Source organism: Lagenorhynchus albirostris, chromosome 11 (genome assembly GCF_949774975.1).
Source record: "Lagenorhynchus albirostris chromosome 11, mLagAlb1.1, whole genome shotgun sequence".
NCBI classification, from domain to species: domain Eukaryota; kingdom Metazoa; phylum Chordata; class Mammalia; order Artiodactyla; family Delphinidae; genus Lagenorhynchus; species Lagenorhynchus albirostris.
The window spans coordinates 53,570,232-53,592,751 of record NC_083105.1 but is presented as its reverse complement, the minus strand read 5'-3'; the positions used below and the strand labels follow the sequence as shown (position 1 = coordinate 53,592,751).

Below are 22,520 nucleotides of genomic sequence, written 5' to 3'. Positions count from 1 at the left end.
AATTGGAAGTAATGACATGTGATCGTAATTTCTGTTTCCATAACTGGTCAGACTTTGTTTTGCTTTCTTATATATTTCTCAACTTTAGAAATCTTATTAATACCAATGCAAGCATATTCTTTGTATTGAATATATGCAGGAAAATGATAGTGACTCACAAAGCATATCTAAGCAAATTCTGTTTTCATTTTTAAAATAACCCTGGGTATTTGAGTTCCTTTGTGGACCCTGTTGCCTATGTCACTACGTTAATTTGTATGAAGCAAACAGATTTAGAAATTTAAACTTTTCTTTTTCTTTCTCAATTATCTGTCTGTATATGCATGTTGCCCTATTAATAAGTTGAATGAGCTTAGATCAGTTTTTTTGAAATGAGTAAAACTTCTTTAAGAATTTCTTTTCCTATGACTGAGTCTTTCCACCGTCTTTCTTATTCTCAAGTTTCTTATTGAACATTCTTCATTTTCCAAGCTTTGTTCTTATTTTATTAAATTCAGTTTCTTAAGTACTTTCTTTGTGTACAGGAAAGTAGGTAGAGAAACAAAGGCCTAATAATAGGTAATTAACATTTTATGTAATTTTTGTATTCATGCAGTTGTAGTATAATTTCATTACAGTATTTTGCCTGTTGGAGGCCCTACTTACATTAAAGGTTTGAGTATATTGAGTATGTTGAAAAATCACACAGTTTAAGAAACAGTTAACATAGAGGATAAGAGCATTGACTCAGGAGCCAGATTACCTGGATTCAAATCCCAACTGTACAACTTTGTAACTGTGATATTTTGTACAAGTTATTTATGTTTCAGTGACTCATTTTCCTCATCTGCTAAATAGGAATAGTAATGCTACCTAACTCATAGGGTTATTGTGAGGATTAAATCATTTAAATGAATGCTTAGAATAGTTCCTGGAATGTAAGTGCTTCTATTAAAATGCTTGCTCCTACTATTATCCTCATAATCATTATTTCTTTCACTTAAGAGAAACTGACATTATCCATATCCTTTACCGTGAAACAGCTATATTTTAAACTAAAAACTTAACGACCAAAACTTTAAATAACTGGGACTAGGAAATTTACCCCTAAATTTGGGGTTTTTTTAAATGGCTAGAAAAAAAATAAAGGTACTAAATTCTGGTACTAAGTAACACAGAATCAGTGTTCTAAGTTGTGGTTATTCTAGTTACACATTTAAGCCTTCTACTACATGAAGTAATAGAAAGATACCCTGTATTGAGAGTCAGGAGACCTGTGGCCTACTCTTGACTCTGCCGCCTACTTTCTGTTCACCTTGAACTGGTCATTTCCTCTCAGTTGGCATCATTGTCCTTAATTGTAAGACTAAATTAACTGATTTGACTACTTGTAAAAGTCCACAATTGTTTTATGTATTTTGACTTAATGTTTTAATCAGTGTTTTTAATTGAATAGTTTACATTGATAAAGCCAATTTAGTTTTTATTTCATAGTCCAAAAATACCTTAAGGCTCAAAGTGAAAGCTTTTATTAGTTAGTTGATGATAAAAATGCAGTGCTCACTAAGAGAACTTAAAAACCATGCACACTTTCACAGTTTCATGAGAAGATTTTGCCTTTGTTTTTGTTTTCCAAATAATTGATTACTTTGGAAAATCACAAACTGTTAGATTTTAAATTTTATTTTATGGCACATATACACAATGTTCTATAATTGAAATCTATCAGTAGTAGTATTTGAACAGTAGGAAGAGTGTTTGGAATAGCATGACTTAGGTTTTTAGATAATATGAATATTTGAGTATCTTTTATATTGGAACATTTATAAGTTTTTTAACCTAATTACTGATACTCAAAGACTGTGTGAATAACCATACCTTTCTCTGTGATGTTTCCCAACTGTTTATGGTCTGCAAGCTGCTTTCATACAGTAACAGCAACAGTACAGTAACAAAGAAAACAAATAAAACCAAAATCAACTAGAAGAAACAAGAGGCTTTGGACATCACTGAGGACTATCATAAGTGAATGAATTGTTTAAATGAGTGAAAGAAAAACAATTAAAAATGAGCAACATAAGGACTGTAACCTGGTGGACACTTAAAGTCTGTTAGGAATTCATTCAGCCACCCTTTGAGTACCAAAACATGGTACTTGTCCTCTAGAAGACACGTGGGCTAGTGGGAATTGATACAATTAATAGTCTGTTGACCTTCAGTTAAAAATCACTAAGTACTACCCAAAAGAATTGAAATGAAACGTGTTCACACAAAAACTTGTACACTAATGTTTGTAGCAGCATTATAACAGCCAAAAAATGAAAACAATCCAAATGTTCAACTGATGAATGGATAAATTAAATGTGATATGTACATCCATACAGTGGAATATTCAGCCATAAAAAGGAATGAAATACTGATGCATGTTACAACATAGATGAATCTTGAAATTATTATGCTAAGTGAAAGAACCCAGACACAAAAGGCCATATATTATATGGTCTCATTTATGTGATATGTCCAGAATAGGCAAATCAGTAGAGATAGAAAATAGATTAATGGTTATCAGAGTTGGGAGGAGGGTAGAATGGGGAGTGACTACTAATGGATACAGAGTTTCTTTGGAGGTGATGAAAATGTTCTAGAAGTAAAAGAGGTGACCATTGCACAACTTTGTGAACATACTAAAAAGCTGAATTGTGCAATTTAAAAGGGTGAATTTTATGGTGTATGAATTATATCTCAAAAAATAATTTTAATGTACCATTCAGAGAGAACTGATGAAAAATACACATAATACTTTATCAGTTTGAAGCCTCTTTTCTTTCAAATAAAGATTCATGAAAAAAATTTTTTTTAATTACTAACTACTGTACTCCTCAAGCTTAGAGACTATACGGATCTTATATGGCCCATTTGTACCTGCAGTATTGACTATCTCCCTTTATAATTGATAGGTAAATTCTGTTAATCATCTGTGTTTTTAAAAGCTCGACCAATGTTTTTTGATATGCTCACAGTATCTAGAAAGGATACTAACTATAAATTAAAATAAATAAACATTAGTGTGAGTTCTGAGATCAGAAGATTCAACCTGTGCACAATTGAATAAATTCTTGATTTTATTGATCACTAGGATTAGGAGGAGTTAACCTTTCAGCTTTGTATGCTACTCTCTTCCCTCATTATAAGATATTTTAAAACTACAGTTCAGGGGCTTCCCTGGTGGCTCAGTGGTTAAGAATCTGCCTGCCAATGCAGAGGACACGGGTTTGAGCCCTGGCCAGGAAGATTCCACAGGCCGCGGAGCAACTAAGCCTGTGCACCACAGCTACTGAGCCTGCGCTCTAGAGCCCGTGAGCCACAACTACTGAAACTCGTGCACCTAGAGCCTGTGCTCCACAACAAGAGAAGCCACTGAAATGAGAAGCCCTCGCACTGCAATGAAGAGGAGCCCCACCCCCGCCACAACTAGAGAAAGCCCGCGTGCAGCAACAAAGACCCAGTGCAGCCAAAAATGAACAAATAAATAAATGAAATCTATTTTAAAAATTGGAAGTCTCAAAAAAAAATAAGGTTCAGTGTTTCTGATATGTGATCCCAATAATATTAATACTGTATGTTCCTGATAAGCTTTTTTTTATTAGTACAATAGTTAGCCAGTTGGTATTTGTCTTTGTGTGTGTGTGTATTTTAATACCTGTGGTTAGATAAACCAAATAATACCAAATAGAGCAAAAATAGCTCTAGATACAAAACTCTATACTGTACCTCTAAATCTAAATATGATAATACTGTTTTTACATTTATAACTTTTATAAAAGAAAAGAACTTAGGCTCAAATATCATATAAATCTAGGTTCAAATTGTGGCCTTGTCATTTATTTACGATGTGTTCTTGGTCATATTACTAAGCCATTCGAACCTTCAGTTTCCTCTTCTGTCAATTACATGATAATACATGTGGTTACTGTGGAACATAGGAGATAATGTAAATAAAGCTCATAATACACTGGCTGGCTTTCTAATTTTTGCTGTCATTATTATTGTTATAATCATTACCATCCTATTCTCAGCTGTTTTTAAGTGCTTAATATTTCATTGTTTCATAAGTTTAATAGAACTATACTGCTCATTCTTATTCAGAGCCACAGGGTCTAGAATTAGCTTTGGTTCCCTCGGAACTGTTGATTTATTCTGATCTTGTTGGAACACTGTTCTGTTTTAGAAAGTCTGAATCAGTCCACTTCTTTCCAGATGTTCTCTTTTACTGTAAAGATATTTAGTATACTGTATTTATTACAAATTAATGCGCAGTGGGCTGTTGCTGAATGAATAATTCAGCATCTTGACCAAGGCTCTTTTAACTTTCTCTGAAATTACTAGCAATATAAGTGAATTCAGTTTTTGTCACAGTGGTAATTTTTGCTGTAACTCCAGATGATAATATCTTTACTTTTCTTCATTTTTCATTCATAGTATTAAAAGAAGTTTTGTTCTACAGGTTTTATTTAGTTCAAGATTGTACTAATTATTTTTGTAGCTAGAATTTCATGTTTGTAATTAGCTTAGTCATTTATACTAATTAATTAAAAATACTGTTCTTTTAAATAACTGATAATGTTCTAACTTGGGTGAGAAAATATATTTTTTTGATACTTGAATTCTGTTTATTTTCTGTTTGTATTTTAAGGAGATATTTTACCTTTAAAAATCAAGTCTTTTATTTATTTTTCTTTTAGCATACCTCCAGATAACCTCTCTATTCAAGAATTTCAAAGAAATGAAAGTATTGATGTTGAGGTGAGGAAGCTATTTAAAAGATTTTCCTGTGACCATTTATGAAAACCAAATAGTAGAAATGTTGAAACTGTAAAATTGCTAAAAAAAAAAAAAAAAAAAGTAAAGTGATAGGTTGAGCTTGAACCTAAGAGCATTAAAACACAAAGGTTAAAGTTTAATTTTTAAAGCACTGACATTTAAAAAATTAATTTCTTATATTTGTTAGCTTTGTGCTGTGTGCGTGTTGTCCAGATACTTAGCTGTGTCCATTTAATAATTTTAAAAAACAGTTGGTTTAGTAAAATAAATCCATCAGTCAGTGAGCATGTATTTGAGAGCATACTTTATAGTTTGACAAATCAGATATTTGTATTTAAATTAATCAATAAGTTGCTCAGATTTTTTATTTTTAACCAGATGTAGAAGTAAATAATGAATGTTTTTTTAAAGAATATATTTTGCTGATTATAACTGGAATTTAAAGAAGTAGTTTTTGGTTATGGATTTTTTTTGTTCGGGGGGGTTATTTTTTCCCTTTAAGTGGGATAAGGGAACTTTTAAATAAAGCAAATCAAATAAATTACATAGAAAGCATAGGCATCCTATCGATATATAGATGCAAAATATTGCCTTTTGTCCCATTGCTATGTTAACTCTTGAAAACTCTCCTCAAACTTTTCTTCTTTCTCTTCAAAAGGCAAAATCACACATTGTATGTTAGAAATAAACTATTTAACAAAAATGAATATAACTTCTTAATGGCGCATTTTTATGGTTCTAAAAGGAGATTTAAATCATGTTCTTAACCCTGTTTTAGATACTTTATTCTAACATGGATACATTTCATATGCTGATTTTTTTCTCCAGAGCTCTCTTTGCATTTATCATGTTGCAGATCAAAATTTATTGAAGTTTTTGTATAGTAAACAGTTTATAGTATTGACTATTTCGTAATAAAGTTATTTACTAAGACAGATGAGGGAAACAGACTTATTATCCTGCATATTAACATTAAAATGGTTGTATACTTCTATTAAGAAAGATTCTTTAACTGATTTTCTTTTAAAATAAAATTTAAATTTTACTCTAGAAATTATCATTTGAGTTAGTCTCTTTCAAGAAAAAAAAATACCTTTGAATTTGCATCTTTTGTTTTAGGTAGTTCAGCTTATCAGCACTGAGATACTACCTTATGCCAATTTTATTCCTAAGGAATTTGTTGGTCAGATAATGACTATGCTTAATAAGGGATCAATACATTCTCAGTCATCTTCATTTACAGGTATGTTATTTCAATATTTATTTTTTTTAATGTTAATAAGTATTGAAGCACTTTTGAAGAAGCTGACTTCTACTAGAAATGTTTACTCCTACAATTGTGATAAATGTAAACAGGAGAATGGTTAAGAATGTGATATAGAATATTAAGCTTTATGAGGGGAAAACGTGGTAAATATTCTGTGATGAATTAAATTGCAAAGCACTTATGGAATCCACCTAAATCATTGCAGGCTGACATAAATCACCAGTTTTGTGAAGTCATGGATTATTGGGAGGTAATGAATGTGTATTCTGCCACTTAGTAGTTGGTTAAGTGTGGTTTTTTTTTTTTTTTTTTTTTTTGCGGTATGCGGGCCTCTCACTGCTGTGGCCTCTCCCGTTGCGGAGCACAGGCTCCAGACGCGCTGGCCCAGCAGCCATGGCTCTCGTGACCAGCCGCTCCGCGGCATGTGGGATCTTCCCAGACCGGGACACGAATCCGTGTCCCCTGCATCTGCAGGCGGACTCTCAACCACTGCGCCACCAGGGAAGCCCCCTAAGTGTCAGTTTTGTCATCTGTAAAATAAAGATATTAATACCAACCTCTCAGGACTATAATTGCAGAGCTAGTTCATTAAAAAAAAAATCCTTAACATTTGTTAGAACTAAGATTTAGTGAATGACCACAATGTGCAGGGTTATGCTAGAATATTAATCTCATCCCTCACAACATTTCTGTGAGGATAGGTTCTACTGTATTACAGAGGGGAAATGGGTTTAGAAAGGTTGAAAATAATTGCCCACAGTCTTAAGCCTGGAGACCAAAGTTCATCCTTAAAAAGAACCACATGCTTCTTTTGATGTACCATATTGGGAGATGAGATGTAAGTTGGTTTTTGCTATTATTTCTTTTTTTTAAACCTATGCTCAAGTGTTAAATGTAATCATGGCACCGTAATGTGATTTTTTTGGTGAGATAATTAAAAAGTTCTAAATTTGTGCCATTCATATCCTTTGTCCCCAGAATTTACTGGAGCTGTGACTAAATTCTACTAAACTGTGGTAAACACTTTAAAGAGCATTTCTATGTACAGTTTGACCACTAGATACTGCTTACTTCACAAACTGGTTCTTTTTCCTAGCCCAGACAGTTTTTAAAATTAATCTGGTAAAGTACAGGTTTGAAAACATTAGCACCTCAGAGAAAAAATTTTGAAGTCCATTTATCTTAATTTAGTCAGCTTTTTATTAAGAATATTTAAAAATTATAGATAAATTTTTTATAAAATACATTTTAAGAACCATGTTTATAATTATATGTAAATATTCTAAGCTAAGTAAGGATTACCAAGTTACCATGTATACTTTTCTAGCAGTTTTCTGATGATACCTCTTGCCATTTATAATATTAAATGTACCAAGATAAAGAAGGTACATGTATGTTCTTCCAGTGACTTGACCATTGGACACAAATTTCTCAGCTTTAACTTGGACTTTTCTTTAAACATATACATACAGAGTCTTTCCTGCTAATAAACAAGACCAAGCTATAAACACAGAGGTTCCAGTGATTATTTTTGGTCCCCTGCTCTTAAGTATGATTTGACAGCCACAGCTCACAGGCGTTTGAGGAAATCTTCCAACACAAAAGAGAAAGACCAAAACAAATGAAGAGAGGGTGAAAGAAACTGGTAGGAAAGAGATAAAATGCAGAGCCATAGAAAACATTTATTTAAAAAAATATATAATTAGGATGCTTAAGGAGATAAAAGATTTTACATTCATGAAACAAGAAGAATGATATTAAAATGGAACAATCAGAACACGAAAGAGCTCAAAGAAGCTAAAAATATGATAGCTGAAATATGTTCAATGGAGGGTTGGAAGAAAACATTAAGAAAATATAACCCAGAAGTAGAGCAAAGACAAACAAGTGGACAGTATGAGAAGAAAGAAATAAAATGGATCCGAGGGATCTAACATCTGACAATAGGTCTTCCAGAAAGAGAGAATAGAGAAAAGCTAGGAGAGGAAATTATCAAAGAAACAAACTGAAGATACAATTCTGCAGATTAAAAGTGGTCTCTCAGTACCCAGAATAGTGAAAGAAAAAAGACTCACAATAAGACATGTCATCATGAAATACCAGAATAATAGAAATAAAGAGAAGATGCTAAAAGATTTCAAAAAGAAAAGAAAAAAGTTCAAACACAAAAGAGTTGTATCAAAAGGACATTGCAATTCTCAGCAACACTGGATGCTCAGAGACATTGAGGCTATGGTTTCATAGTCATAAATGGAAAAGATTTTTAACATGGCGTTTTATACCTAGGCCCACTGTTGGCCAAGTGAGGAGTGTAGAATGGTAATTCTCAAATGTCAGTGTGCATTATCCTCACCTGGAGTGAAGTCATTGCTGGACTGTAACCCCAGAGTTTCTGATTCAGTAGGTCTGGGGTGAGGCATGAGAATTTGCATTTCTAACAAGTTCTCTGGTGGTGCTGATGCTGCTAGGAACCACACTTTGAGTACCACAGTAAAATGACACTTTCAGAAATGTAAGGTCTCAAAATTTTTACTTCCCATTCACTTTCTCAGGTACTACAGAGTATGCCTTGTGAAAACAAAGGAGTAAATCAAAAAAAGGGAAAGCATGAGGTCTAGAAAGTAAGATATAACACAAGAGAGGAAAAAAACAACTCGCAGGGTGAGGCCAAAGACTAGTTCCAGGATATAACTGGACAGTATGTCCAGAGAGCAACTAGTCCAGACTGGAGCAGAGGTCAGGGTCCAGGGAAGATGTTGCCAAGAGAAAAAAAGAAACAGACAGACAAACGGATTATTCCAAGTTTGACCATGTAGAAGATTGTTGAGAGGTACTCTAGTGCTGTAGAAGTGTATAAAAAGACCAAGACAAGACAAATGTTGAAGTGATGAGAGTGGATAGTCTTGCCTTGTTTTTTGACCTTGCAAGGAGGAAAACTGTTTCTGTGTGTGTGTGTGTGTGTGTGTGTGTGTGTGTGTGTGTGTGTGTGTATGGTATAAGTTTTTCATAGATGCTCTTTATCAGTTAAGGAATTTCCTTCTGTTCCTAGTTTGCTAAGAATCGTGTATTAAGGTGTATTTATTTAACCTTGTATTAACCATCAAACATTGTTAATTCTACAGAAGCAGAGATTGATATTCGTTTGAGAGAAGAATTTTCTAAAATGTGTTTTGAAACACTGCTCCAGTTTTCCTTCAGCAATAAAGTCACAACACCTCAAGAAGGCTACATCTCACGGATGGCACTCTCAGTGCTTCTAAAGAGGTCTCAAGATGTACTACATCGTTATATAGAGGATGAAAGACTAAGTGGTAAATGCCCTCTTCCAAGGTATATGTATATATGTATTTTTTTAATTAAAGAAGGAAATACACTGTCATAGTTATTAATACTTTTAAAAAGCTCTGGAAATCAAGTGTTTTCATGAGTGATCTGAACTTAACCTGAGGCTGTTTATAATTTTATTTATCCCATACAGTGTAAATATTCATAAGTTTTGCTGCAGATATATTACTGTGTTTTATTATGGGGTGCTTTTTCATACTGCTTATGGAGGTTAAGTAATATATGGTATATATACCAAATTACTTATTTTAATTCGAAAAAAATTGAATTCTAAAATACATCTTCTCAAGGATTTCTGGGTAAGGACTTGTGGATCTGTATGCACACATGATCATGAATCTCTCTAGAGAGAAAATAATAGATAAATCATACTTTATGAACTTCCTAATTTGTTTTACAGTTATTTCTAGGTTTCTCTGTAAGTCATCTAGCCATATCTTAGATCTTCTTTTCATCTAATTTGCTTAATTAACCCCTTGTACCTAAACTGATTTGCTTCTCATGTAGTCATGCCATGCCAGTTGAAGGGGATCTAGGTCTTTCTGCTAAGCCAAGGCTAATCAAAGTTGGGGTATATATCAGAATTCATCAAAAAATACAATCATAAATTGCAGTTATGTTGCCAATCTATTTTTTTTTTTTTGCGGTACGCGGGCCTCTCACTGTTGTGGCCTCTCCCGTTGCGGAGCACAGGCTCCAGATGCGTAGGCTCAGCGGCCATGGCTCTCGGGCCCAGCCGCTGCGCGGCATGTGGGATCTTTCCGGACCGGGGCACGAACCCGTGTCCCCTGCATCGGCAGGTGGACTCTCAACCACCGTGGCACCAGGGAAGCCCCTCCAATCTATTTTTTAATGTGTAACTTAGAGGTTAAGGCAAAGCAAATGAAGCAAACAGAAAATAATATTGGAAGACAAAGTTATCAAAGAAGGAAACAGAAAATAATATTGGAAGACAAAGTTATCAAAGTCAGGAAAGAGTTGGGAAAATCATTCCAGGTCCCATCTCATAAGGCAGTAAATCAGTAACCCTAAGTCTTTGTTTACATTCTTATTTACTTAGAATAAATCTCCAGAGTTGGGATTGACCTGTCAAAAGATACAGACATTTTAAAAGGTTTTGATATATATTAAAAATTGCCTGTTAGAGACTTCTATCAGTTTATTTTCTCCCAGGAGTATATGACTGTCTTTTCCCTCAATTTTTAGCAGTTTAAAATTATTTGCCACTTTATCACTTATTTTTTCTTTTTAAAAATTTGATGAATGAAGAAATATCCGCTTTTTTTTAATTTTTCTTTTCTTTTTTTAATTACCAATGCTTATTTGCCATTTGTATTTCTACTTCTAGCATCCACTGTATTTTGAATTTCTAGAACATAAATTATACCTCCTAGTGGATTTTATACAAAAACATTCCAAAGACATGTTAATAATTTGGTTATTGTCATGATTGAAAATTGATTTATTAAAATTGACCTCTGAAGCATACTTGGAAAAGCAGTAATGGAGTTGCCTTGATTGGAATATTTTTATTGGAGTATAAGATATTATTCGATTTCAGAAAGCAGCTTTCCTTCATTTTTTGTGTTTTAAGTGTTTATTGCTTTAAATTGAGTCTTATTTATAGTTGTTATATTGTATCATCCTGTGTTTCATGCAGTATTATTGCATTATTTTCTAAAAAGCTACACTGCAACACAATAAAATATTTGTATACTTACAAAGGGAGGCTTGAAATAGTACCCTGTCATAGTATTAGGAAAATCTTATCTGTTGAGTGATAACACAGATTCATACCAGGAGTAGGGTGTGGGGGAGGACTATAGAGCAGAAGAGATATATTTCTGCAAGGATAAAGAAAGAAATCAAACTACTCTTGTTGGTCCTTTACTCCAAGTTTATTCTTCATTGCTAATGTCTCCAAACAGGGTCACCTTGGGGTTGATTTTGAGCATATTTCTTATTTGTTGTTTTAGAAAGTTAAATAAGTACTATTGTGATTTTAAAGATACTTTTCACAGCATGATAAAATATGTGAAGGGGGTAATAGTGATCTTTATTTCCCTTTAAGCTTTGGCAAATCTCTTTTAGTACTAATAAGTTAAAAAAAAAAAAAGAAAAACTGCTGTAGAAGTTTTAAAAGCACATCTTGTACAGTGTTTTAATTTGAAGTAGTTCTATGAAATACCTTACTAATAAATTTAGATTTGCATGAGTAGATTGCCTCCTCCATTTTAATGTTGATAACTTAGAATAACTATAAATCTTAATTGCACACTGAAGTACATGTTAATGAAATGATTTTCTTTTATAAGAATTTAAAACTAATATTAACTTTGCATTGTTTTGTGTTTAATGTTTTCCAGAGTATGTCTATTTGTATAACTTAGTACAAAACACACATGGCATATCTTGAAATCTTGATGGAAATAATTTCCCATCTTTTTTTTAGGCAACAAGTAACAGAAATCATATTTGTCTTAAAAGCAGTCAGTACTCTCATTGATTCACTTAAGAAAACTCAGCCTGAGAATGGTAAGTGCTTGGAAACTCAGTTATTCTAAATTTATAACATTTATGTTCTATTTGTGTTGTATTTTTATACTACTATTAAGTTAACTGAGTTTTAGGAGCATAACAGCTATAAGACATTTTTCTCCAGACCTTATGACAACAAAGCAGCAAGTCCATTAGGATATCAATTAAGTAAAATTACTTTGTAATGTTTTCTTTATTTTAAGCAAATTTTGCTGACTTTTTTCCCCCCAGCTTTGAGATGTGGTTGACATACAACCGTGTATAAGTTGAAGGTATACAACTTGTTGATTTGATACCTTTTTATATTGCAATATGTTTACCATGGAAGTGTTAGCTAACACCTCCATCATGTCACACAATTACCATTACTTGTCTGTGCTGAGAACATTTTAAGATCTACTCTCTTAGCAACTTGCAAGTATATAACACAGTATTATTAACTGTAATCACCATGCTGTATACTAAATCCCTGGAATTTATTCATCTTATACGTGGAAGTTTGTACCCTTTGACCAACATCTACCCATTTCCCTGACCCTCCCAGAATTGGCAACCACCATTCTACCCTCTGTTTCTAGGAGTTCAGCTTTTTTAGATTCCACATATAAGCAATATCATAATATAGTATTTGTCTTTCTCTATGTGACATTTCACTTAACATAATGCCCTCAGGTCTATCCCATTGTCTCAAAAGGCAGGATTTTCCTCTTTCTCACGGGTGAATAATATTTTGTTGTGTGTGTGTGTATATGTGTGTTTACAAATACATATAAATATACATATACACATGTAGCACATCATTATCCATTCATCCATTAATGGACACTTAGGTTGTTTCTATGTCTTGGCTATTGTGAGTAATGCTACAATGAACATTGGGAGTGTGGTTATCTCTTTGAGATCCTGTTTCCTTTTTCTTTGGACATATGCCTAGAAGTGGAGTTGCTGGATCATATGGTAGTTCTATTTTTAATTTTTTGAGGAAACACTATACAGTTTTTCATGGTGGTTGTACTAAATTACATTCCCATGCACAGGGCACAAGGCTTCCCTTTTCTCCACATCCTTGCTAACACTTAATATTTCTTCTTTTTTTGATGACACCATTCAAACAGGTTTGAAGTGATACCTCCTTGTGGTTTATTATTATTTTATTTATCGAGTACGATTGGTTTATAACATTATATGTTTCATGTGTACAACATTATATTTTTACTTGTGTATATACTACACTACTGTGCTCACCACCAAAAGTTTAGTTTTTATCCATCACCCTACAGGTGTCCCCCTTTATCCATTTCACCCTCTCCCATCTCCCTTCCCTTCTGGTAACCACTACTCTGTTCTCTGTATCTATGTGTTTGTTTTTATTTGGTTTGGTTTGTTTATTATTTTTTTAAAAAAATATTCCACATATGGGTGAAATCATACAGTATTTGTCTTTCTCCATCTGACTTATTTTGCTTAGCATAATACCCTCAAGTTCCATCATGCTGTTGCAAATGGCAAGATTTCCTTCTTTTTTATGGCTGAGTAGTAGTATCCCATTGTATATATATGTATATATGTGTGTGTGTGTGTGTATAGAGCATTGTCTTTAGCCATTAATCCATTGATGTTTCCATTTCTTGGCTATTGTAAATAATGCTATGATGACCATGGGATGCATGTATCTTTTCAGATTAGTATTTTCGTATTCTTCAGATAAATGCCCAGAAGTGTAATTGCTGGATCATATGGTAGTTCTAGTCTTAATTTTTTGAGGAACCTCCATACTGTTTTCCATAGTGGCTACACAAATTTACATTTTCACTGACATTGTATAAGGATTCCCTTTCCCCCCCACATTCTAACATTTGTTATTTTCTTGCCTTTTCAATAGTAGTCATTCTAATGGGCATGAGGTTATATTTCATTGTGGTTTTGATTTGCATCTCCCTAATGATTAGTCATGTTGAGAATCTTTTCATGTGCCTATGGCCATCTGTATGTCTTTTTTTTTTTAATAAATTTATTTATTTTATTTATTTATTTTTTGGCTGCATTGGGTCTTCGTTGCTGCACGCAGGCTTTCTCTAGTTGTGTTGAGCGGGGGCTGCTCTTCGTTGAGGTGCACAGGCTTCCACTGTGATGGCTTCTCTTGTTGCGGAGCACAGGCTCTCGGTACGCGGGCTTCAGTAGTTGCAGCACGCAGGCTCAGTAGTTGTGGCACACGTGCTTAGTTGCTGCAGCCTGTGGGATCTTCCCGGACCAGGGCTCGAACCCGTGTCCCCTGCATTGTCAGGTGGATTCTTAACCACTGTGCCACCAGGGAAGCCCCATCTATATGTCTTTTTTGGAAAAATGTCTATTCAGATCCTCTGCCCATTTTTTAATAGAGTTGTTTGTTTTTTTGTTGTTGAGTTGTATAAGTTCTTTATGTATTTTGGATATTAACCCCTTATCAGATATAATGATTTGCAAATATCTTCTTCCATTTGGTAGGTAATCTTTTCATTTTGTTGACAGTTTCCTTTACTGTGCAGAAGCTTTTTAGTTTGATACACTCTCATTTATTTATTTTTGCTTTTCTTACCCTTGCCTGGGGAGATATATCCAGAAAGATATTTCTAAGACCAGTGTGAATGAGTGTACTGCCTATGTTTTTGTCTAGGATTTTTATGGTTTCAGGTCTTACATTCAAGTCTTTAATCCATTTTGAGTTGATTTTTGTGTCTGGTGTAAGATAAGTAATATAGTGGTCTAGTTTTATTCTTTTGCGTCTGGCTGTCCAGTTCTCCCAACGCCTCTTATTGAAGACACTGTCTTTTCTCCACTGTATGTTCTTTGTTCTTTTGATGTAAATTAATTTTCCATATATGTGTGGGTTTATTTCTAGGCTCTCAACTGAATTCCATTGATCTGTGTGTCTGTTTTGCTGGCAATACCAGGATGTTTTGATTGCTACAGTTTTGTAGTATAATTTGAAAACAGGGAGTGTGATACCTACAGCTTTGTTCTTTTTTTCTCAGGATTGCTTTGCTCTTCAGGGTCTTTTGTGGTTCCATATAAATTTTAGGATTTTTTTGTTCTATTTCTGTGAAAAATATCATTGGGATCTTGATAGGGATTACATTGACTCTGTAGATTGCTTTAGGTAATATGGACATTTTAACAATGTTAATTCTTCCAGTCCATGCGTATGGAATATCTTTCTATTCCTTTGCATCTTCTTCAGTTTCTTTCACCAGTGTCTTATAGTTTTCAGTGTACAGGTTCTTTCACCTCCTTGGTTAAATTTGTTCCTAGGTATTTTATTCTTTTTGCTGCGATTGTAAATGAGACTGTTTTCCTGATTTCTCTTTCTGATACTTTGTTGCTAGTGTACAGAATGCAACAGATTTTGTATGTTGATTTCATACCCTGAAACTTTAATATATTCATTTATTATTCCTGACAGTTTTTTGGTGGAGTCTTTAGGATTTCTATATATAAAATCATGTCATCCAGAAATAGTGATAGTTTTATGTCTTCCTTTCCAATTTTGATGCCTTTTATTTCTTTCTCTTGCCTAATTGCTTTGGTTAGGACTTCCAATACCATGTTGAATAAGAGTGGTGAGAGTGGGTATTCTTGTCCTTTTCCTGATCTTAGAGAGATGGCTTTCAATTTTTCACCACTGTGTATGATGTTAGCTGTGGGTTTGTCATACAGCTTTTATTATTGTTGAGGTACAGTCCTCTATATCCATTTTATTGAGAGTTTTTATTAGAAAAATAGGCGTTGAATCTTGTCAAATGCTTTTCCTGTATCTGTTGAGATGATCATAAGGCTTTTATCCATTTTGTTAATGTGGTGTATCATGTTGATTAATTTGCAGTTGAAATTAATTTGTATCTCTGGAATAAATCCCGCTTAATGATTGTGTATGATCCTTTCAACTTATTGTTGAGTTCAGTTTGCTAATATTTTGTTGACAGTGTTTGCATTTATGTTCAACAGACATATTGGCTTGCAGTTTTCTTTTTTCTTTTTGTCCTTATTTGATTTTGGTATCAGGGTAATGGCGGCCTTGTAAAATGAGTTAGGAAGCATTCCCTCCCCTTCTATTTTTTGGAAGAATTTAGGAAGCATTAGTATTAAATTTTCTTTGAATGTTTAGTAGAATTCACCTGTGAAGCCATCTGGCCCTGGATTTTTGTTTTTTTATGAGGTTTTTTATTACCGTTTCAGTCCCCTTGCTAGTGATCAGTCTATTCGGATTTCCTGTTTCTTCATGATTCAGTCTTGGAAGATTGTATGATTCTGAGAATTTATCCATTTCATCTACGTTGTCCATTTTGTTGGCATATAGCTGTTCATAGTATTCTCATAATGTTTTCTATTTTTGTGGTATCTGTTATTTCTCTTTTTTTTTTTTTTTTAATTTTTTTGGCCATGCTGCATGGTATGTGGGATCTTAGTTCCCCAACCAGGGATCAGGCTCATGCCCCCTGCAGTGGAAGCACAGAGCCTTAATCACTGGACCACCAGGGAAGTCCATCTCCTCTTTTGTTTTTGATTTTATTCATCTAAGCCTTCTCTTTTTTCCTCAGTGAGTCTAGCTAAAGGTTTCTCAGTTTTATTGCTCTTTTTTAAGAAGCAGCTCTTAGTTTTATTGATCTTCGCTATTGTCTTTTTAGTCTCTATTTCAGTTATTTCTGCTCTGCTGTTTATTATTTCCTTTCTTCCACTGACTTTGGGCTTCATTTGTCCTTTTCTAGTTCCTTTAGGTGTAAGGTTAGATTTTTTGAGATTTTTGTTGTTTCTTGAGGCAGGCCTGTATTGCTATAAACTTCCCCATAAATACCACTTTTGCTGCATCCCATAGATTTTGGAATGTTGTATTTTTGTTTCCATTTGTCTTCCGGTGTTTTTAAAATTTATCCTTTGCTTTCTTCATTGACCCAATAGTTGTTCAGTAGCATGTTTCTTTAGTTTCCACATATTTGTGATTTTTCCAGCTTTCTTTTTGTAGTTGATTTCTAGTGTCATACCATTTGTGATCAGAAAAGATGTTTGATATGGTTTCAGTCTTCTTAAATTTATTGAGACTTGTACCCCAACATATGGTCTGTCCTTAATAATGTTCCATGTGCACTTGAGAAGAATGTGTATTCTGGTGCAGTTGGGTGGCATGTTCTCTATAAATCTATCAAGCCCATCTGGTCTAATGTTTCATTGAAGGCCACTATTTGTTGACTTTCGGTCTGAATGATCTATCCATTGCTATAAGTGAGGTGTTAAAGTCACCTACTATTACTGTGTTGCTGTCAGTTTCTCCCTTTAGATGTATTAATAATTGCTTTATATATTTTGGTGCTTTTATGTTAGGTACATACATATTAACTGTTAGGTACATATATATTAACTGTTATGTCTTCTTGATGAATTTTCCCCTTTATCATTATATAGTATTCATCTTTGTCTCTTGTTACCTTTTTTGGCTTGAAGTGTATTTTGTCTGATATGAGTATGGGTACATCCACTTTCTTTTGGCTGTCATGTGCTTGAAGTATCATCTTCCATCCCTTCATTTTGAGCCTGTGTTTGTCTTCAGAGCTGACATGAGTCTCCTGGAGACAGCATGTACTTGGGCCTTATTTTTTAATCCATCCAACCAGTCTATGTCTTTTGATTGGTGAATTCAATCCATTTACATTTAGGGTGATTATTGATGGATGAGTACTGAGTACTGCCACTTTATCTTTTGTTTTCTGGTTGGTCTATATCTCCATTGTTTCTCTTTCCTTGTGTTTCTGCCAGTTTCATTTGTTGGGTTTTTTATGATGTTTTTATCAGTTTTCTCCTTTTTTATGTTTTGAATCTCTGCTCTAGATTTATATTTTGTGTTTACCGTGATGTTTATGACATGTCTCATAGATGAAATATTTCTTTTTCTGCTGATAGCATGTTATTTGCCTATACAGGTTCTGTCCTTTTCCTATTCCCCTTTTGTGTTTTTTGTTGTCTCAAATTATCCTTTTTTATGTTGTGATTTTGTTACTAAATTAAAATAGTTATAGTTATTTTTTACTGCTTTTTCCCCTTTAACCTTCATGCTATAATTAAGTATTTAAAAGATTTTGTCTGTATTATCACCTTATTCAATGTTTTGTGTACTTTTACCTCTTTCAAGTAGAAGAGCTCCTTTCAACATTTCTTCTAAGGCAGGTCTGCAGGTCTTTGTTGATGAACTCCCTCAGCTTGTTTGTCTGGGAAAGGCTTTATTTCTCCTTCATATCTGAAGGATAACTTTGCTGGATAGAGTATGCTTGGCTGATAGTTTTTAATCTTTCAACATTTTGAGTATGTCATTCCATTCTCTCCTGGCCTATAGATTTTCTTATGAGAAATCTGCTGATAGCCTAATGAGTTACCTAATGATAGGTTACCGTTCTTTTTTCCCTGGATGCTTTTAAAATTCTTTCTTTGTCATTGATTTTTCACAGTTTTAATATGTCTTGGAGAAGGTCTTTTTGCATTGAGGTAATTAGCTGTTCTCTTAGATGCATGGACTTGTATATCCAGTTCCTTCCCCAGGTTTAGGAAGGTTTCAGCTATTATTTCTTTAAATAAATTCTCTGTCCCCTTCTCCTGGGATACTCATTATTCTGATGTTGCTTTTCCTAATAGAGTTGGATAGTTCTTATAGAATTCCTTCATTTTAAAAAAATCTTAGCTCTCTTTCCTCTTCTACTTGTATTGATTTCTTGATTTCTATCTTTGAGCTAGCTAATTCTCTCTTCCATATGGTCTGCTCTATTTCCCATATGTTCTTATGCATTCTTCATCTCATTTATTGAGTTCTTTGGCTCCAGAATTTCTGTTTGGTTCCTTTTCAGTTTCAGTTTCTTTGGTAATGTATTCCTCTGCTCATTAATATTATTCCTAAGCTCATCGAACTACCTTTCTGAGTTTTCTTGTAGCTGGTTGAATTTCTTTAGGACAGCTATTTTGAATTCTGTCAGTTAGATTGCAGTATTGTTTAATTTTAAGTTTGGTTTCTGGAGAACTTTCGTTTTCTTTTGTGATACCATATTACTCTGGTTTTTCATGGTGCTTGAAGAGTTGTTCCTCTCATATATTTGAAGTAACTCACACCTCTTTTCTTTAGTAAGGCTTCTTTTTTACTTGACTCTAACAATTTAACAGGTTAGTAATTAGAGGCCTTTCTTTTGTTTTTCAGTAGGTGGCACTATAGTACAAGTTTTTGGTTTCTCTTACCTGAGTTGCCTATGGTTATATTTGAGAAATGGCACTTTCCATCCTCCACTGCCTCTGCTAGAGGTGTCGTCTGGTGCCCTTGTTGTCATTGCTTATGCTTTCAGGGTTGCTGGTACCTTGCTGCTGCCAGTGTCGCTGTTGTTACTGGTGTCGCTGCCTATGGCACTGAGATAGCAGGTGTGTCCACCATGTCTGGGATCTCCTGGATCCATGCTTCTGGGTCCAGTGCAGTGGGGACAGAGGGTGGTTGGGGTGAGGAGCTGAGGTCTTGGGTGCTTTTGCCACATCCAGGGTTATCAGTTTCATGGACGCTGCTGCTATGGGCCAAAGGGCCAGAGTCATATGTGCCTGCATGACTGGAGGGATAACGTTGCAGGCCCTGTTGTTGCCTAGTTCCCTGTAGCCTTAGCCACTGCTGTGGCTGAGAAGCTGGAGTCATGTGCATCACCTGCCCTGCTGCTACCAGGTTTTCTGAGGCTGCAGGCTTAGCTGCTGTGGCTGGGGATCTAGGACTGCAGGCACCACCTCCACTGTTTCCCTGGTCCTGCCTCCTCTGTGTGTTTCAGCCCATCCACTCTTTTTTTTGGCCACACTGCTTGTGGGATCTTAGTTCCCTGACTAGGGATTGAACCCAGGCCCTTGGCATTGAGAGTGCGGAGTCCTAACCACTGCACCACCAGGGAATTCCTAGTCCATCCACTCTTATGTATAGTTGTACAGATGTGTGGAATTCTCTGGAATCCTGGTGTATTGGGCAGAGATACTTTTATTGAGTTATGGATGTTTTACTCGTTACAGATTGAAGGGAAGAGACAAAGGGAGCTTTTCACACTGCTATGATCCTGACCTCACAGTCTGGCTGGATTTTTTTTAACTAAATTGGTCTGAATATAGATAATTTATATTTTATATATATATATATATTTTTTTTTTTAGATGTTGGGGGTAGGAGTTTATTAATTAATTTATTTAGTTTTGCTGTGTTGGGTCTTCGTTTCTGTGTGAGGGCTTTCTCTAGTTGTGGCAAGCAGGGGCCACTCTTCATTGCGGTGCACGGGCCTCTCACTATCACAGCCTCTCTTGTTGTGGAGCACAGGCTCCAGACACGCAGGCTCAGTAGTTGTGGCTCACGGGCCTAGTTGCTCCGCGGCATGTGGGATCCTCCCAGACCAGGACTCGAACCCATGTCCCCTGCATTAGCAGGCAGATTCTCAACCATTGCACCACCAGGGAAGCCCCGATATTTTATATATTTTTAATGTAGAACATGACTGACTTTTTGGGGTTGTAGGAGGCTTCTGCATTTGTAGTGATTTATCATATAGATATAAGAAACTTTGAATTATTTTTATAGCCTTTTCTCATTTGTTTCCTCTTTCTGTCACTCATTTCTATCCAATCCATTCTTACATTAATGCCAGGAATGATTTTTCCAAAAGTGTAGCTTTGGTCATTCATTTTTCCATCCTTGTAAAACAAAACAAAATAATCTTTTTCATTAACCATAACCTACCAAATACAAAGAGTACTACTGTCTGACTCCATTCTGTTCATGCTTTATTTCCCACTAGACTTCATATATCCTACTCTCTCACCAAACTAAAATTCTTAGTCTATCCGAGTATTCCTAGTCCTTTGCTCATTCCATTCTCCTGCCCATATCCACCCTGTTCAGATATCACACCACTTTTAAGCCTTGTTTTTATTCCTTAAAGGTGAGCAATTTCTTTTTTTGGTGAACTTGTAGCTCTTTTATGTGTGCCTTTGTCTTAAAGCACTCTGTTTGTATTATAGTTATACATGTACATGACTCATGCCTCTTAAAGTGTAAACTTCTTGACAGGCTATTTGAACCGTGTTTTATCCTATTTTGAATCCTTTACAAGACTGCTGCTCAAAGTGTGTGTGTGTGTGTGTTTTTTTTTTTGGACCAGCTACTGGTCCAGGACAAGATAAAGAGCTGGCATCAGAGTATAAGTCAATTGTGTCACTGAGAACACTGGTTCAGCTGACTTTTTATATAAGACTTTGTTATAGAAGGAAGTGTGTTTACTTACATTCAGACACAAGCACCTTAGCAGATTGGTGCTTTAAGCAGCATTTGCGGAGCACAGGCTCCAGACGCGCAGGCTCAGCGGCCATGGCCCACGGGCCCAGCTGCTCCGCGGCATGTGGGATCTTCCCGGACCGGGACACGAACCCGCGTCCCCTGCATTGGCAGGCAGACTCTCAACCACTGTGCCACCAGGGAAGCCCAGCATTACTTTTAATAACCAAGAAAAATTAGGTTCCTAATAAATGCCTAATAAGTGAGTCCCAGCATATTTGTTCCTGTCAGTTGTTACACAATTAAATACATATTTTTCTGTTTTCAAAATTCACTGACTGTTACTTTGGCCTAGAAAGCGTGAGTATTATACTGGATATTAAGAGGCAGTAGACTTGTGTATATTCAACCCAAAAGAAGGGGTAGAATTTCTAAGAAAAATTCTGGAACAGTGTCCTTAATTTATCCCATCAAGTTCAAATTTGAGTTATCTTAATAAAATGTTCTGGTTGAATTTTCAGAGAGGGAGACCATGCATTGATTTCCTGGAGACCAGTAAAATCTTTATTAGATCACAGGATAGAATTTGATAGATATGTTATACTTAAGAAATAAACAGGAACTTCTCTATTTTTCATGTTATTGCTATAGATGTATTAAATACAGCATATGTATTTCAGTGCATAGTACTTGCATTCTTTTTTATTTATTTTTTTTATGATCTTTAGATAGCTGTCAAGAATGTAACCAGAATTTGTATAAAGGAAGAAAAGGGAAGGAAAACTTAGTAACCTGCTTTTTACAAAGTCAATGGGCCATGGGTAGGGCAGCCTAGTAATGATAGATGATGTAACTAAATTAATGTTAAAAATTGTTTGAGTTTGAATTATACCTTTGCGCATATTAAATGAAGATTTAAATTAAATGTAACCATAATGATGATGATGATATAGTAACATATTAAAATGGTATGATAAGCTTCATTAAGAAACAGAAAAAAAGAAGACAACTTAGAGAAGTCCAAGCCTTCCCAGCAGAAATATGTTGGACATGCTCGTAGTCAGTCCAAAATTAATTCTAGGGGATGGCTACAAGGTTTGGAACCAGTGTTCACCCAACATTTGTTTAGAACATTTGTTATTTGTTTTAGGGTTTTCTAGTGGGAGAGGAGGCATTTGTTGGACTTATTTATCACATTACTTGATCTTTAATTAAAAATTTGAATAGGTAGTAAACATATACATGGTTCAGAAATTCAAAAATATTGAAAGATGTACA

General features: G+C 34.8%; 1 protein-coding gene across 2 annotated transcripts in view; it reads left to right on the top strand.

Moving 5' to 3' along the window:
* Positions 1-22,520, top strand: part of MON2 (MON2 homolog, regulator of endosome-to-Golgi trafficking) — a 120,741-nt gene that overhangs the window by 93,632 nt on the left and 4,589 nt on the right. For both annotated transcript variants that reach the window (XM_060165669.1, XM_060165668.1), the window contains 4 exons: positions 4,722-4,782; positions 5,920-6,043; positions 9,190-9,397; positions 11,865-11,947. In XM_060165669.1, the coding sequence (XP_060021652.1) occupies positions 4,722-4,782; positions 5,920-6,043; positions 9,190-9,397; positions 11,865-11,947 (476 nt within the window). The remainder of the gene's footprint in view (positions 1-4,721; positions 4,783-5,919; positions 6,044-9,189; positions 9,398-11,864; positions 11,948-22,520) is intronic.